The 14,459-nt window shown below is 31.5% G+C and overlaps 1 protein-coding gene across 9 annotated transcripts in view; it reads left to right on the top strand.

The window, feature by feature from the left end:
- The window catches only part of LOC128999884 (hemicentin-2-like), a 397,910-nt gene that overhangs the window by 254,435 nt on the left and 129,016 nt on the right, over window positions 1-14,459 (top strand). For 8 of the 9 annotated variants that reach the window (XR_008491326.1, XM_054426630.1, XM_054426627.1 and 5 more), the window contains exon 2: window positions 2,961-2,984. The exons of the other annotated variant lie outside the window; for it this stretch is intronic. Coding sequence is in view for 7 of the 8 variants with exons in the window: in XM_054426630.1 (XP_054282605.1) it covers window positions 2,961-2,984 (24 nt within the window). In the remaining variant the exon portion in view is untranslated. The remainder of the gene's footprint in view (window positions 1-2,960; window positions 2,985-14,459) is intronic. 9 annotated transcript variants of the gene reach the window in all.

Genomic DNA, 14,459 nt, shown 5'->3' with positions numbered 1-14,459 from the left:
AACTCAAATATTTTTAATGTAAACCCCCTTCAAGTGACACCTCATTTTGAAGTGTTTGCAAAAACTTAAAGAATGGTGAAAACTAGAGGTCGCTATCTCTTCTCTATCCAAAATGGTAGCCCGTCAAATGTTGTGGAAAATCAATGGTAAAATTGTTAATATTGGCTGCCATTTTGGATAGAGAAGAGATAGCGAGCTCTGGTTTTCACCATTCTTTAAGTTTTTGTAAACACTTTAAAATGAGGTGTCACTTGAAGGAGGTTTACATTTAAAATTTTTGAGTGTCCCCCAAAAGGGGGGATTCGGGGGACAACTAAAAATGTTTCAATAGAAACCCCTATCAAGTGACACCTCATTTTGAAGTGTTTACTAAAACTTAAAGAATGGTGAAAACCAGAGCTCGCTATCTCTTCTCTATCCAAAATGGCAGCTAATATTAACAATTTTACCGTTGATTTTCCACAACATTTGACGGGCTACCATTTTGGATAGAGAAGAGATAGCGACCTCTAGTTTTCACCATTCTTTATGTTTTTGTAAACGCTTCAAAATGAGGTGTCACTTGAAGGGGGTTTACATTTAAAATATTTGAGTTGCCCCCCAAATCCCCCCTTTTGGGGAGACACTCAAAAATTTCAAAATGGTTAAATGAAACTTCCTGCTAAGATTGCTCGACCACCAAAAGGATATCTCTGAACATTTACTTGGAAAAATATTAGAGGGGGGGGGGGGGTCTTGACTTTTTATTCACCCTGTATAGATGTAAATCAATTTTTAGCTAGGACTCCATGAGGTTTAGTACTGAAATTCTGGTTTGAGCTACGTACCACTGTTGCAGGTACTTGTTATTGCTTTCTATATTCGTAAAATCTGGCTCAAATAGTAAAGAAGTAAGGGGAAAATACATCATTTAATCAAATTATAGTAGCTTATTAAATATATAATCAAGTAAAATTTTGAATCCATTAATAAAATTTAACAAATCATAGTATTTCCTTAGTAAGTTTTTCAAAGTTTATTAGTTCAGGTATACTCTTAAATAAATTTAATAATTTTGATATAGCATATTTTAGAAAAATTTAGACTCTTGTTTAGTATTTGAAAGCTTACTATTCAATAAAAAAACAGCATTTCTTATGGGAAATCTATGTATCAGTATAACATTTACTAGAACACAAATCGTAAAAATGTATTTTAAATATCCAATTTGAGTACATCCTATTAGCTTAGGAATAGGAATAATAAATCAATTTTAATATACACAATTCCCTCATAGGTCACATATTTAATTTAGGCTATAGGTAACTATAATAAATAAACTCGCAGTGAATTTTGTAGTAAAAAATACAGCTATTATTTATAAGGTAAGTGCAAAGAAACGAAATCACCCTCTGAATAATGGTGAAAATGCAATGTAGTTCGTAATTTTTTTCAAAGTTTTGACTTCGTATGCCTCTCCAGGTTAAGAGTATCTAATAGGTTAGGAAATAGTATAACTACAGCCATGTTGTATCTCACTATTCAATGCATTACTATGTGGGATGAATTCACCTCCGAAGCAAGGTTGTATTGAAGTGTTCTTGCTCCAAGTTCTACCATTACTTTACAAGCTACTGACTCACAGCGCAAGTTCAGCAGTTACTTTATAGCCATACCTTCGAGTTTAGAACTGATTCAGAAATGTTTCCAGCTCCTGGGAGAAATATACTGTTTGCCTGCGCCATATGTAAGTGGTAACCGTTTGGAAACGTTGGAAAATCCATGGATTGACATATTGATGTATTGGTTTTCTTGTTCATTTTACACATTGCTTGCACCTCTGAATACTTAAGGAATTACCTTAATCATCTACATACCACTGTATTTTTCCCAGTTCGCTTAAAAACCTATTTGAGAGAAAGATGCAGTTTTAATGTAATATTGTTTTTGTAACACTTTACTTGCATTAATTATAAATATAATATAATTTTAAGCATTTAAAAAGCGTTGTAAATATACTTAAGTATTTTTTCACATGGCTTTACCGTCCGATTTAAGCTTCATGTATACGTCTCCCCTAGGATACATTATATAATAGTGCATATGGAAATTGCTATAATTATTTTTGACTATTGAGAAGGAGCTGTTTCAAGCACCATGTACAGGGTCCAAGGCCTATACAGGTTGCCTTTTTTTTCTTTTTGTACCTTTCCAACCCAGAACGTTCCCCAAATTAAACATTGACCAGTTCAAGTCAAAACCTTAGAAATGTTTGATGAATCCATCTCAGAGGTTCCAATCATTTTATTTCTTCTTCTCAAACTAAGTGTCAATAGAGTGATTCATGAGCTAGTACAAAGATGTACGAGTTGCATAACACGTCGACAAACGTCTCATCTGTCCTACACCATGGCGGATGCCCTTGTAAACACGGGATCGCTTTCTCCTCCTGAGTGGTGATAAGGCAAGAGAAGTGTTAAAACCGTCACCTTTCTCTTTACTGATAAGCCTCTCGACTTAAAAGTAATACAAATCCACTGTTTCATAACAAATGATTTTTTTTGATTACAGGCTAAAAACTTAGAAAACATTGTTTAGTATATTGTTATTGATTTTTTTTTGTATGCTAATAATAAAATTAGTCAAGAGAAGTACGAATCTAGAAATATTCTTTATTACATATTGGGTAAAGAGAACTTATATTTGTTTACTTGAATTTATTTTATCTATATTTTTATTTGTCAACAAATTAATATCCAATATAGTTACTTATAGATAATTAATTGTCTCTTATAATTGTGATTTACTTATTATAAGGCCAAGATACTAAGAAGTACAATATTAGTTGCATTTATTTATCTAAATCATCTTTGGATATAATAACCAAAAAATGCAAAGGAAACAATAATCAAATATTATTCTTTTGTTTGATGTAAAAAGTATAATAAGAGAAAAAATTCACTTAATTTTTATGTTTTCAGGAGACGAGATTGAGATTTTTGAAGGTAAGAAGTGTGTTTCGGCTTAATTTTTTAAACCTCTTTGGCCGGAATCCCCGCAAACATTTTTAATGTTGCTTCCACTTCCAGGCTTATTCACTCTTATCATGTGTTTCATAAAGTTTTCTAAATAATGCAAATTTTTACAATCTTAACAATTTTGGTAAGTTTAAATAGTTATTAGTGTTGTTTTATTCGCTTTTCGCTTTTTGTATATAACCGTATTCGTAATGTTGCATTCAATTCACTTTTTTCTAATAATTCGCTTTAAGTGATGTTTTTATCATTTTCTAATCGGTATTCTCGATGTAGTAATATAATATTCGTTTTGTGTGCTGGTTGAATATTTTGCTTCATATTTTCTTCCATATTCTACATGTTTTCAAATTTATTCACACATTTTAATAAAGTTTAGTCTCACGCATCAATTTCATGTCACACTTCTTACATTTTATTGTATTGTTCTATTTAACTTTAATTCCAGGTAAGAGGGTTTCAAATTGTTCCAGATTGGTAAGTAGTGCAGTTTTTTCATTAGCTGATAATGTAAAGTTGTTCGAAGTTATGTTGTATTGTGTATTCAGACGTTTTAAATGTAGAACCATGGATTATAAATAGTAATTAAATATGAATTTAAAACTATTTTTAACAACTACGTTTACCAAAACAATGTGTACAAAATCCTGGGAAGAGTATAAAGTTCCAAGGATTTCAAAAGAGACTGAAAATAGGAAGGACAGTTTCATGGTGACAACTTACTTGTACGAAAAGAATGATTTATAGCTATTTACATTACTAACCGTAACAAAAAGTATCAAGAGCAAAAAATGATGCAAATCAGTTTCATAAATTAGTGTACAATATCAATGGGGGAAACCTCGCAAAAATAGTCTAAAAATTCCTACATGAAAAAATACAATTCTTGAAATGTCATAGTTAATCCATCCACACAGTTCGAATAGAACTAAACAAAAACACCCTGTGTATTTGCTAGGCACGTAAGAGGCGAAATAAACTGTGGCGTTACATCTTAAACCTTGTGCTCTTTGGAATTCATTGCTTTGCTGTAAAGCGACCCAAAATCCTGAAGTACATTGAAATCTCCTTCTTTACTGCACCATAACTAACATTACTACATGTAAATGTGAGTCTGAGCTGGGAGAGCACGACGGCTTATTCTGAGTTATGGGACCGTTACCTACACTTTAGTAGGAATACGTGATGGTGGAAAAATTAAAATACATGCATGCATAACATGAGCATTAAATGTGGTTGTTAAATTGCAGTATTAAGTGCTAAAATATGAAGCCAACCATACTTTACTACGGCAAAAAATATGTGTATCGCTCTTGATTTAACTGTTTGAGTTTTATTTAAACATATTTCATGTGATGTCAATGGGTCTATTGATGTAAATGATATAAGACAATGATGGTGACAATAATTGCCGGAATGCATTTTAGGGGGAAATTTTATAATTTATGAACAACCAGCTCTAACATCTGTTGATTACTGTACTGACAATTTGATTAACAAAGACATAATTATTGCTTTACGGGTAACTATATTGTTTACGGATTTAAAAATTCACAACAAGAAATTACCAAGCGGCTTTATATTTACCTGATTTGTTGTATAATTTTTCATTTCACCTAATAATGTTTATAAATTAAACACTTCCAAAAATCGTTAACTAAAATCACAATACAAACATTGAATACCAAAAATATATGTGTCTATGTTCTGAAACACATTATCATTAGTTACATCACGACAATACTCAATCAAAACTATGTACATGAAGCAATCTGTTACTCTTGTGACATCTTTCATTGTTGGGTACAAATTGAACATTTTCAAGTTGTTTTTGAGTCAGGCGGTCATGTTGGGCCCAGCACAAACCAGGATTTATTATGTAATTTGCAACATTTACATCCTACCCTGATTATATTGTGTAGTAGGGCTTAATGTTGTAATCTGGCTCTGATGGTCGTGTTCGGGTAATTTATTGTTCTATGGCCCCGTTATAAACATGTAGCCCAGTTATTTCTGTGGTGAAATGTTTCTCGTTTCATCATTGGGGTTATATCAGTTTGTGGTAATAACTTTACAACATCATTTAAAAGCAGTTGATTCGTGTTTCCTAAAATACAGCTAGAATCAAGCTTAACTCTCGTGTTTTCTATTCTCATTTCATATAATAATCATTTACATCTTTGACAGAAAATACTTGCCTGATATAACCATGTTATAACCCAAATAATATAGCCTATCTATGGTCCTAATATGTTTTGTATTCTTTTTTCTAACCTTTATTTGGCATGTAGGTTTATTTCTTGTGACAAATAGATTAATCTATCATTTTTGAATCAGTACCAAATTAACAACGTTAAGCTTTCCGGTACTTTCCTGTTAAAGGTAACATTCATTATTATCGAAGATTTTTTTCGATTCATCGATGTTCTATTTTTTGATCCGATATACCGATATTGATGAACGAGATGTCAGCTGACAACTACGATAAGTTAATATTGTTCAGTATCAACAAACAATTTAAAAATATTATATTGAAATGAAACTGTTCTAAACTAACCTTACCTAACCAACCAAACTTGCTGTAACATTTCCAAATCCCGTTTCATATTACTCACATACCTTTTCTGTTATCAAACGAAATTTTGAAATGGTAGCACTACAGCAACTTTGTTTAGTTATATTAGGTTAGTTTAGAACAGTTTTACTTATTTTTTGATCCAAAAAATATACTATTTTTGCCTAAACAAGATCAGTTGTCAATTTGTAATTTTAATGTATTTGAAGATATTAAAAGAGAAGGCATGGATCGTAAAGGAAAACAAAAGTATCGATCGTTATATTGACTGAAATCAGATCGATAATAATGAATGTTCCCTTTAACAGGAAAGTACCAGATTTCCTTTACAGTAACCATGAGATCAACAACGGTTTAAATAGTCAAACAATAAATAAACAATTATTTAGAAAAAAACAAATATTGTATACACGCAGCAGTTAATGTGAAAATGTATTTCAATTGCTTTTTTTTATACATCAGTAGTTAAGGTCTTAATTAAGCATAAATAATCTTAATAAAATAAAATGGCCTGTTTATGCACAAACATTCCGTATGTTGCGTTTGCAACTTTAGTAGATTAAATCTATAAAAAAGTATATTAAAAACGTTATAGAAATGTTACAAGTTACATAGGTGAAAGCAAAATAACGTATTGATACTATTATATTATTTGTATTATTAATTTATTGCAATATTTATAGATATATAATTCATAACATTTATTAAAGAATGTAGTAGTTTTTGAAAAACTTTTCAGCGTGAGTTTGATTGCAGAACTATGGTTTTCAAACTCATTAATGAACACTACTGAAATATTTTGGGTAGCTTATTGTGAGTCATGGAAAGAAAATGAATGTAACCTTTTAAGAATACATTTATGTTTACCGACATTAGTGACATTGACAAACGACTAAATATGCTTTCAAAGGTCAAACGGTCTTCAACATTAATGTTTCCCGTAACCATAGCGAGATGGATGCATATATAATGCTTCCTTGGCTTTTACATTAACAATAATACTCCCTATGGTTCTTAACTGCTAGCCGAATATAAAAACTTTGTAAATCCTATTTTATCCTAGGATTGACACTAAAAATATATCTATATTGAGATTTTTTTTGCTATCTATTATATTTTCAACAGAGCCACCTAGCTAATAGCAGAACGGTTTGTATGAATGATAAACTAAAACATTTTGTACTATAAAGTGTAAAATAATGTGTGTTAACATTGCGAGGGTCACACGAAAAAAGTTAATTTATATAATTGTTTAAAGAGAATGAAAAAAAAAATTGTTTGTACTTAGTACTTGCTATTTGATACATAAAATAAAATAAAACTTATTACAGGCTACTTTTTCAAACAGTGCTACAATTTAGTTAGCAACCATTTGAGCGAATCCATCTAAAACTGTCCTAAATCAACGATGCTCAAGCATGGATATTTCACTTCATTGGGGACAAGACCTAAACCCCTCAATTTATGACCAAACTACAAGCAAGGATAAGCTGGGTCTTCATGTTTTTGTGAAATAAAGTCATGTTTAGTGTTTTTATTTACAAACCAGTTGAATAAAATGTAACATTAATCAGATCACTAATAACCTTAATATTATAAAGATGATTGTAGGCTAAACACGTACTTTTCATTATGTATAAATAATTTTATTTTATGATTTATGATATTATGCGAAATTATCTAAATGATTTTTAATAAACCGTTATTAGGACCAAACTTCAATTACTGCGTTTTGTTTACAAATATGTGTAGGCTATATTTTTAAATATACATTTAATTATACAACAAGCAGCCAATTCTCACAAAGTTTACAAAACCTGACAATATATATCCAGTTGATACTAAATAAATATCAAAATTAACTTGTATAAAATATTATTTTGTATGCTAAAATGATAAGTCAAAAAAATTAAAATAAAATCAGTCAGTAAAATGATCAATCTAAACGGCTTATACACACGGACACGGACTCACATAGACGCCGTCTATGTTGTATGTAACATAAGTAGATATTGTCTGCATAGTACTAAATTAATATTAGATCTGTATTTATATTCAGTGCTTTGAAGAACACCATATTATTCTTTGAATTCCTGGTTTGGCAGTAAAATTTCAGCTTAGAAAAAACACGTGTTGAGCTTAACGTAGAATGTAAATAAATATTACAAAATTAAATATTAAATACCCCCGCCGCAGCAAACCTGCCGACTAAGCGAATTTCCATTTGTCTGAATTGATTTTCAGTTAAATATATTTTAATAACATTAGGTTTAACGAGTACCTAGGTTTGCTGCTACAAGGAAACTAATAAAGTGTGTTTTTGAGTAAAATATTGATAGCTTAGTAGAAAATAAATAAATTTGCCAAGTTTGATCAAAATATATTCATAAACAAGCAAACTACAACATTTGACAATATTCTCCATAAGAATAACATGGGAATTTTAAATTTACAATTTTTTTAATTTTCTCCGTTACTAATAATCGAACAAAAATACTTTCATATACTAAATTATTTGTTTTTTTAAGCTCTTTAAAAAGGTCTAAAGAGAAATTGGGAAATTTTGTGTTTTGAGGGTCAAAAGTGAGAAAAACCAATTTTTACCCCATAAAACCCCCCGTAAAGCCCCGTTCCCATGGTCCGATCATGCTGGTTCGCGAACTCATTCAAGTTTATCCCGCTTTACACCTTTAAACCAAATTTCATCAAAATCGGACAAAAATTACTCAAGTTATCGCGTTCACGGACGTATATATATATATATGTCTATATATATATATATATACATATATAAAAATTTCAACGAATAGTGTTTTTGGCCTCTGGGGACATCAAAATGAAAAAGTAAATCGGTCCCGGGTCTAGGTCTTACCGTGCCACCTACGGTAATAGCTACTTCCCTATAGGGAAATTCGCTAAAATAAAATAATGCAACAAACAATACACTAAACCGACCCTTAACATTACCAATAAACATAAACTACCCCTAACACCCTCTCAAACGATCTCATCGACCCTTGTTACGAAAGCACTACAACACAAGACCCCATACGAGGGTCCATAACCCTAATCATGTTAGGACAATGGGAGGAGGGCAGTAGATTTTATGTAGGTCCAAAACTCAATCAGAACTGAGATTGTATCCAAAACTAATACCATAGCCGCCACTAAGCACGATCATCCTGCAAGCCCTTAGTCGGCAAAGTTGGCGAATTTGTGTACACTATGATGAAGTATCTCCAACTATCTCTAAGCCCATTGTGGTCCTAATTGTTTTACAACTTGCATTGAAATATGCAGGTTGTCTACTCCCCGTTGTGGATTAGGATTTGTTTTCGGTAATGTAATTGGTAATGCAATTGTGTCTTGATACACGATCCGAACTAAGTTTGCTAACTCCAGTAGTAATGCGAATTTGATTAAAATTAAAATATTTAACGTGGGGTAGAGAGCTGGTCTAATGGTTAGAGCACGGGACCTTCGGTTCCAGAGGTCCTAAGTTCGAATCCCGCCAAATCACCAATGGATTTTATCCATGTGATAATGCTGCAACCCCTAGGTCTAGCCTGAAGAAATGTGAAAAACAATGCCAGGCTCGTGCCTAGCGTCCTAGGAAAAAAGTATTTAACGCATTCAAAAGTCTAAATTATTGTTTTGATGTTAACAATATTGATTTGTAGGTGTTGTTTGAAATAAATTACGAGAAGAACCTTACGTTAGAAAAATGATTTAAATTACATCATAGATTACATTGGCTTATTTACCTTATTTACTTAAAAAAATCATGAAAATCTATAAAATACTCTACTTTTTTATGACAAGTCCTTGATAAATTTAACTGCCAATTTGTATTTAAGGTCTGCTAAACTGTACGATTTAAATTTAATTTTCCAAACTCAAAATATTTTTGGAATTTAAAAAAAGTTTGATATACGATCGGAACAGTTCAAAGATTAAATAATGCATGAAGACTTTAAGTTAGAGCAAATAATCAAATATTCAAAAGATATCAATATTGACAAATGGAAATTCTCTCCAACCATTTTAACCGGGTACACATCGAAATTGACTTTATGGAAAATAGGTAAATATTTTGAATCAAAAACAAAAGTATTTATTTTCACATAGTTTGCATATTGTGTTTACCACAGGTTTAAAAACGTCCACAAATTACGTACCGTCAACAATTTTGACTTTCCTTCCTAGAAATATTCTAAACTGTGGTTTTTATTAATTAAAAACGAACTCAGACCTCAACCGACATATTTCATTTAAATTTAAAATCAAACGAAACAATAAAATATTCCAGCGAGTCCAATGTAAATCAGTCAACCACTGGGTAGACTGACAAGTATGAATTACATTTTGTGGGTAAACCGCAAAATTAATACACGTTCTGCCAGAGGGGTACACTCTAAACGGACGTTTTTAATGAATACAGTATTTTAACAAAATAAAACCAAGCATATGTATAGAAGTTACGTTTTAAAATAATATCTCTTGTTTTTGTTTACTTTGAAATTTGTATGTTTTATTATGTTTTGGTTGGTCCCGACCTAATGACTCGTAATATTTTCGTTTGCAGAAAAAAATTTATTTATGGTCTGTGTGTTAAAGCCGTTGGTTATAGCATCGCCCATCAAGGAGGTGGGCATTTAAAAGAGTTTCATTCACAATTAGGCATAGGTATACTGCAGAAACTTCGTTCCTCGAAAAACAAAAACAAAAAATACTTGAATTTTACTTCGGGCATATAATTTTTTTTCTATCGATAAAATATATTTTTAAAATGATCATAAAATATAACTTAATTAAGTCATAAGCTTGCGTGTCATAACTATGACATTTCAGTAAAGTTTTTTTTTAAGATCCATTTTCTATTTGTTATAGAACATTAGATAACATGTTTTAGGTAAAAAAAAACAAAACAAAAAACACTATATTGGCAAAAACGTCCGAAAATCAGACGTATGGTGAATATAAAAATTATCTTTGAACACTGCTTATAAAATAGTTAGGATTCAAGTAATTGTTATTCAGCAATTGAACTATATCATATTACTTTCCTACAGTTGATCAAAGTAGAAAAAAATTAAGAACCTTATTCCCTACAGGTTTATCGTTCGACCCTTGATTTTATAAAACGCAGGACTTAAATTAAACAGAGTTGGCCTATACGTTAATTTAATTGGCCAGGAATTAATAAAGCTATTATTACGTTTTAAATTTTTCTTGCACTGTAAATTCCCATATGATAGTTCTATTACTTCTTAATATAACTTACGTTATCTTAACTAGCCCTACTCAAATAATCTTATTTTATGACATTATTGAGGCCATTTTCCATCTTGATAAACAATTTTAAACCTCTCACTACGTTTTAAGATCTGAAAACTGATCTTTCCTCGGGTAAAGAAATTCTAAAAAAAACATCAAGAGGGATACACAAACCTATCAAAGGATGTACAACCATTTGAGATACTTGATATCGGTTTGCGGCAACCTTCTTAGATATGAGAGGCTACAATAATTATTATGGTCAATTTTGAAAATTATGCCCTTAAAGGTAGCAGGGGTGGTAGCTCAAAATTTTCAATAGCAAGTATAGTCGAGTTTGGTATCATTTTGTAGGTCTTGACGAGGGCGTCAAAAAATAAACTTGCACCCTTTTTAACTGTTTGAGATATTTGAAATCGGTTTGCGGCAACTTGTTTGGATACGAAGGGCTACAATAATATTGGTCAGTTTTGAAAATTTTTCCCTTAGGGGTAGGGGGGGGGGTCGGGGGTAGCTCAACATTTTCAGCAAGTATAGTCGAGTTTGGTATCGTTTTGTAGATCTTGACGAAACAACAATTAACACAAAGAAAATAGAAGTCGGGCCATTAATAACAAAATGGCAGTTCAAAATTACTTTAAATAACCATTGCCTCAAACATTTTTAGCTGCTATTTTGTTATTAATGGTCCGATTTTTATTTTCTTTATGTTATTTGTTATGTTTTGTCAAGACCTTTAGAATGATACCAAACTCGACTATGATTGCTTTTGAATATTTTGAGCTACCCCCTACCCCCACTACCCCTAAGGGAAAAATTTTCAAAATCGACCATAATTATTGTAGCCCGTCATATCTAAGAAGGTTGCCGCAAAACCGATTTCAAATATCTGAAATGGTTGAAAAGTTAAGGTGGGTGCAAGTTACTTTTCAGCCACCCTGTATAATGGACATATTGTTTCATATTGTGGTAAAAAACTTAAATAACTACTCTGAAACACAATAAGAAGCAAAGTGTATACGAATATATACGAAATCTATTGTACAAATATAAACAGTGAATTGTTGTGGAAATAGGTCAACTGCGTTGTTTGAAGATTATTCGTATCGGAAAAGGTGTACCTACATTTCATGGAAAATTAGTTTTCTGTAATTTTAAATGACAACATCCTTTGGTTTGTTTGTATGCTCTCGACTCCTCGTCCCGAGTGTTTCTGAAACTGACCTAAAGGATCAATATTCTTCAAAATATCGCAGGATAATTTCGTTGATAAGAGACTACTACAGATACATCGTGTTCAGTAAAATAATCTGTATACTTTAAATACCATCAACTGTGACATGATAAAAAAAACCTTTATAATGTTTAACTTTTTATTTAAAAACGTCTAATAGTAACTAATAATAATCATAACTAATTTTGTAATTCAGATCAATATATCTAGCACTTTAAGAATAGGTTTTGTAAAACTCAAATCCAGCAGTTTAACCATTAAGCACATTTTTTACATCTAACAATGAAAAGGGGTCTTTCAAATTAACAAACCTAAAAATATACGTAAGAGATTAGATTTATTATATATTTTTTAATAACCCACAAACATCTAAGTGCTATGATTAAATGGTTAAAGTAATGCAGAGAAGTTTCTATATTCAAATTTAATAATATCTAGAATTACATTTAAATATTCAAAGGCTTTAATTTGCTTCAACCAAACAGAAGTGGTATTGATATTAAGCTGGGTGAAGCATAAACATTGTGGTCTCCGACCAAATGTTAACATTTACTGACTTGTGTACCCACAAGTTCTTGTACCATGGTTAAGTTTGATCGTTTTGGTTTCGTAAAACAAACTTTACTCATCGCGAGGTTGTTTTACATGCATAAACACGCAAACGTTTTTCCATCTCATTTTTATAAGTTACATGGTAGTTTTTTCAAATTTTCGTCAACTTTAAACTGTTTTATGGCAATCTATAGGGACGGAAATTACCTAATTCAGGACAATATAGTGTTTTATAATATAGAGTCAAGCGTGAAAATGATGTAGCTTCACAATATTGACTATTGTTTTGTGAATTACAATTCCATCCAGATATTACAAGTAGAACAAATACGTTATTTGTCAAACAATATTGCATAACTCTTCAATTTAAATTATTTGAATTTATGTCGAGAAGTAAGGACATTTCAATACGTTATATTGAAAACCTATTGTTTCAACAGAATATGTAATGTTTGAGAACAGACCAGTTATTTGTATATCAACGTAAAATTGTTTCAGAATCATATAAAACTACTTTTATACCCACGAATCAGATTGTAGAAGTCCAATATAGAAAAGCATCTGAATGTTATATAAATATAGATCAGTTGACTTTGTCATTTAAAAGGGATCCATAAGTGTTAATTTTTTTACGCTGCATACCAAATCAAGAAGGATATGACTGATTCTCAGTTAACAACATAAAAAATTGAGGAGACATTGATTGATCAATATTTTTAACCCATAAAAAACGTTCTGCATTATTGTGATTAAATTAAACTATATGTAGATTATAAATATAAATAAAAACGCCAATTATGTTAATATCATTAACTTAACATTTAGATTTGAGCAAAAAGACAATCAACTAACAAACTATTCAAGATGATATCAAATAATTTAAATATCATTGATATGAAACGATTGAATTGGCGTGGCTAGTTTGAAATATAAAAGTGGAAGCCAGCAGGCCAAAGCTTACCGATGGTGTAATTAACACCAAAGTAAATCCCCTGTCGTGTGCTGTGTGATGAATATATTTCATATCAATGTTCAAACCGCAGATTTTGATCTAGAGCTTAGTGGGAAACAACCATAGTGGAATACTTGATCAGGAGTTGAAATAGTTGGTTATTTGTGACATAGACTTTATTAACACTGTAGACGAAAAGAAATTATTGTGTGCTACAAGTAGTGTTGTGTAGTGAGGTCTAGATTGCTTGTAGTGGTACACATTAGCCTAGAGGTGTTACCTGACACTACCCTACTGTTGTACATTGTACTCTATATGATGATACAAGTCTATTGTGCTCAGTACATGTAGTGTTGTGTAGTAAGGTCTAGGTTGTTTGTTGTGGTACACACTAGCCTAGAGGTGTTACCTGACACTACCCTACTGTTGTACATTGTACTCTATATGATGATACAAGTCTAGAGTGCTCAGTACATGTAGTGTTGTCTAGTGAGGTCTAGGTTGCTTGTTGTGGTACACATTAGCCTAGAGGTGTTACCTGACACTACCCTACTGTTGTACATTGTACTCTATGATGATACTAGTCTAGTGTGCTAAGTACAAGTAGAGTGTAGTGTAGTGAGGTCTAGGTTGCTTGTTGGGGTACACATTAGCCTAGAGGTGTTACCTGACACTACCCTACTGTTGTACATTGTACTCTATATGATGATACAGGTCTAGTGTGTTGAGTATAAGTAGACTGTTGTGTAGTGAGGTCTAGGTTGCTTGTTGTGGTACACATTAGCCTAGAGGTGTTACCTGACACTACCCTACTGTTGTACATTGTACTCTATATGATGATACAGGTCTAGTGTG

Source organism: Macrosteles quadrilineatus, unplaced genomic scaffold (assembly GCF_028750875.1).
Source record: "Macrosteles quadrilineatus isolate MER2022 unplaced genomic scaffold, UCM_ALF_1.0 Scaffold_8__2_contigs__length_117827958, whole genome shotgun sequence".
Classification (NCBI taxonomy): Eukaryota; Metazoa; Arthropoda; class Insecta; order Hemiptera; family Cicadellidae; genus Macrosteles; species Macrosteles quadrilineatus.
This window is presented reverse-complemented; position numbering and strand designations above follow the sequence as displayed.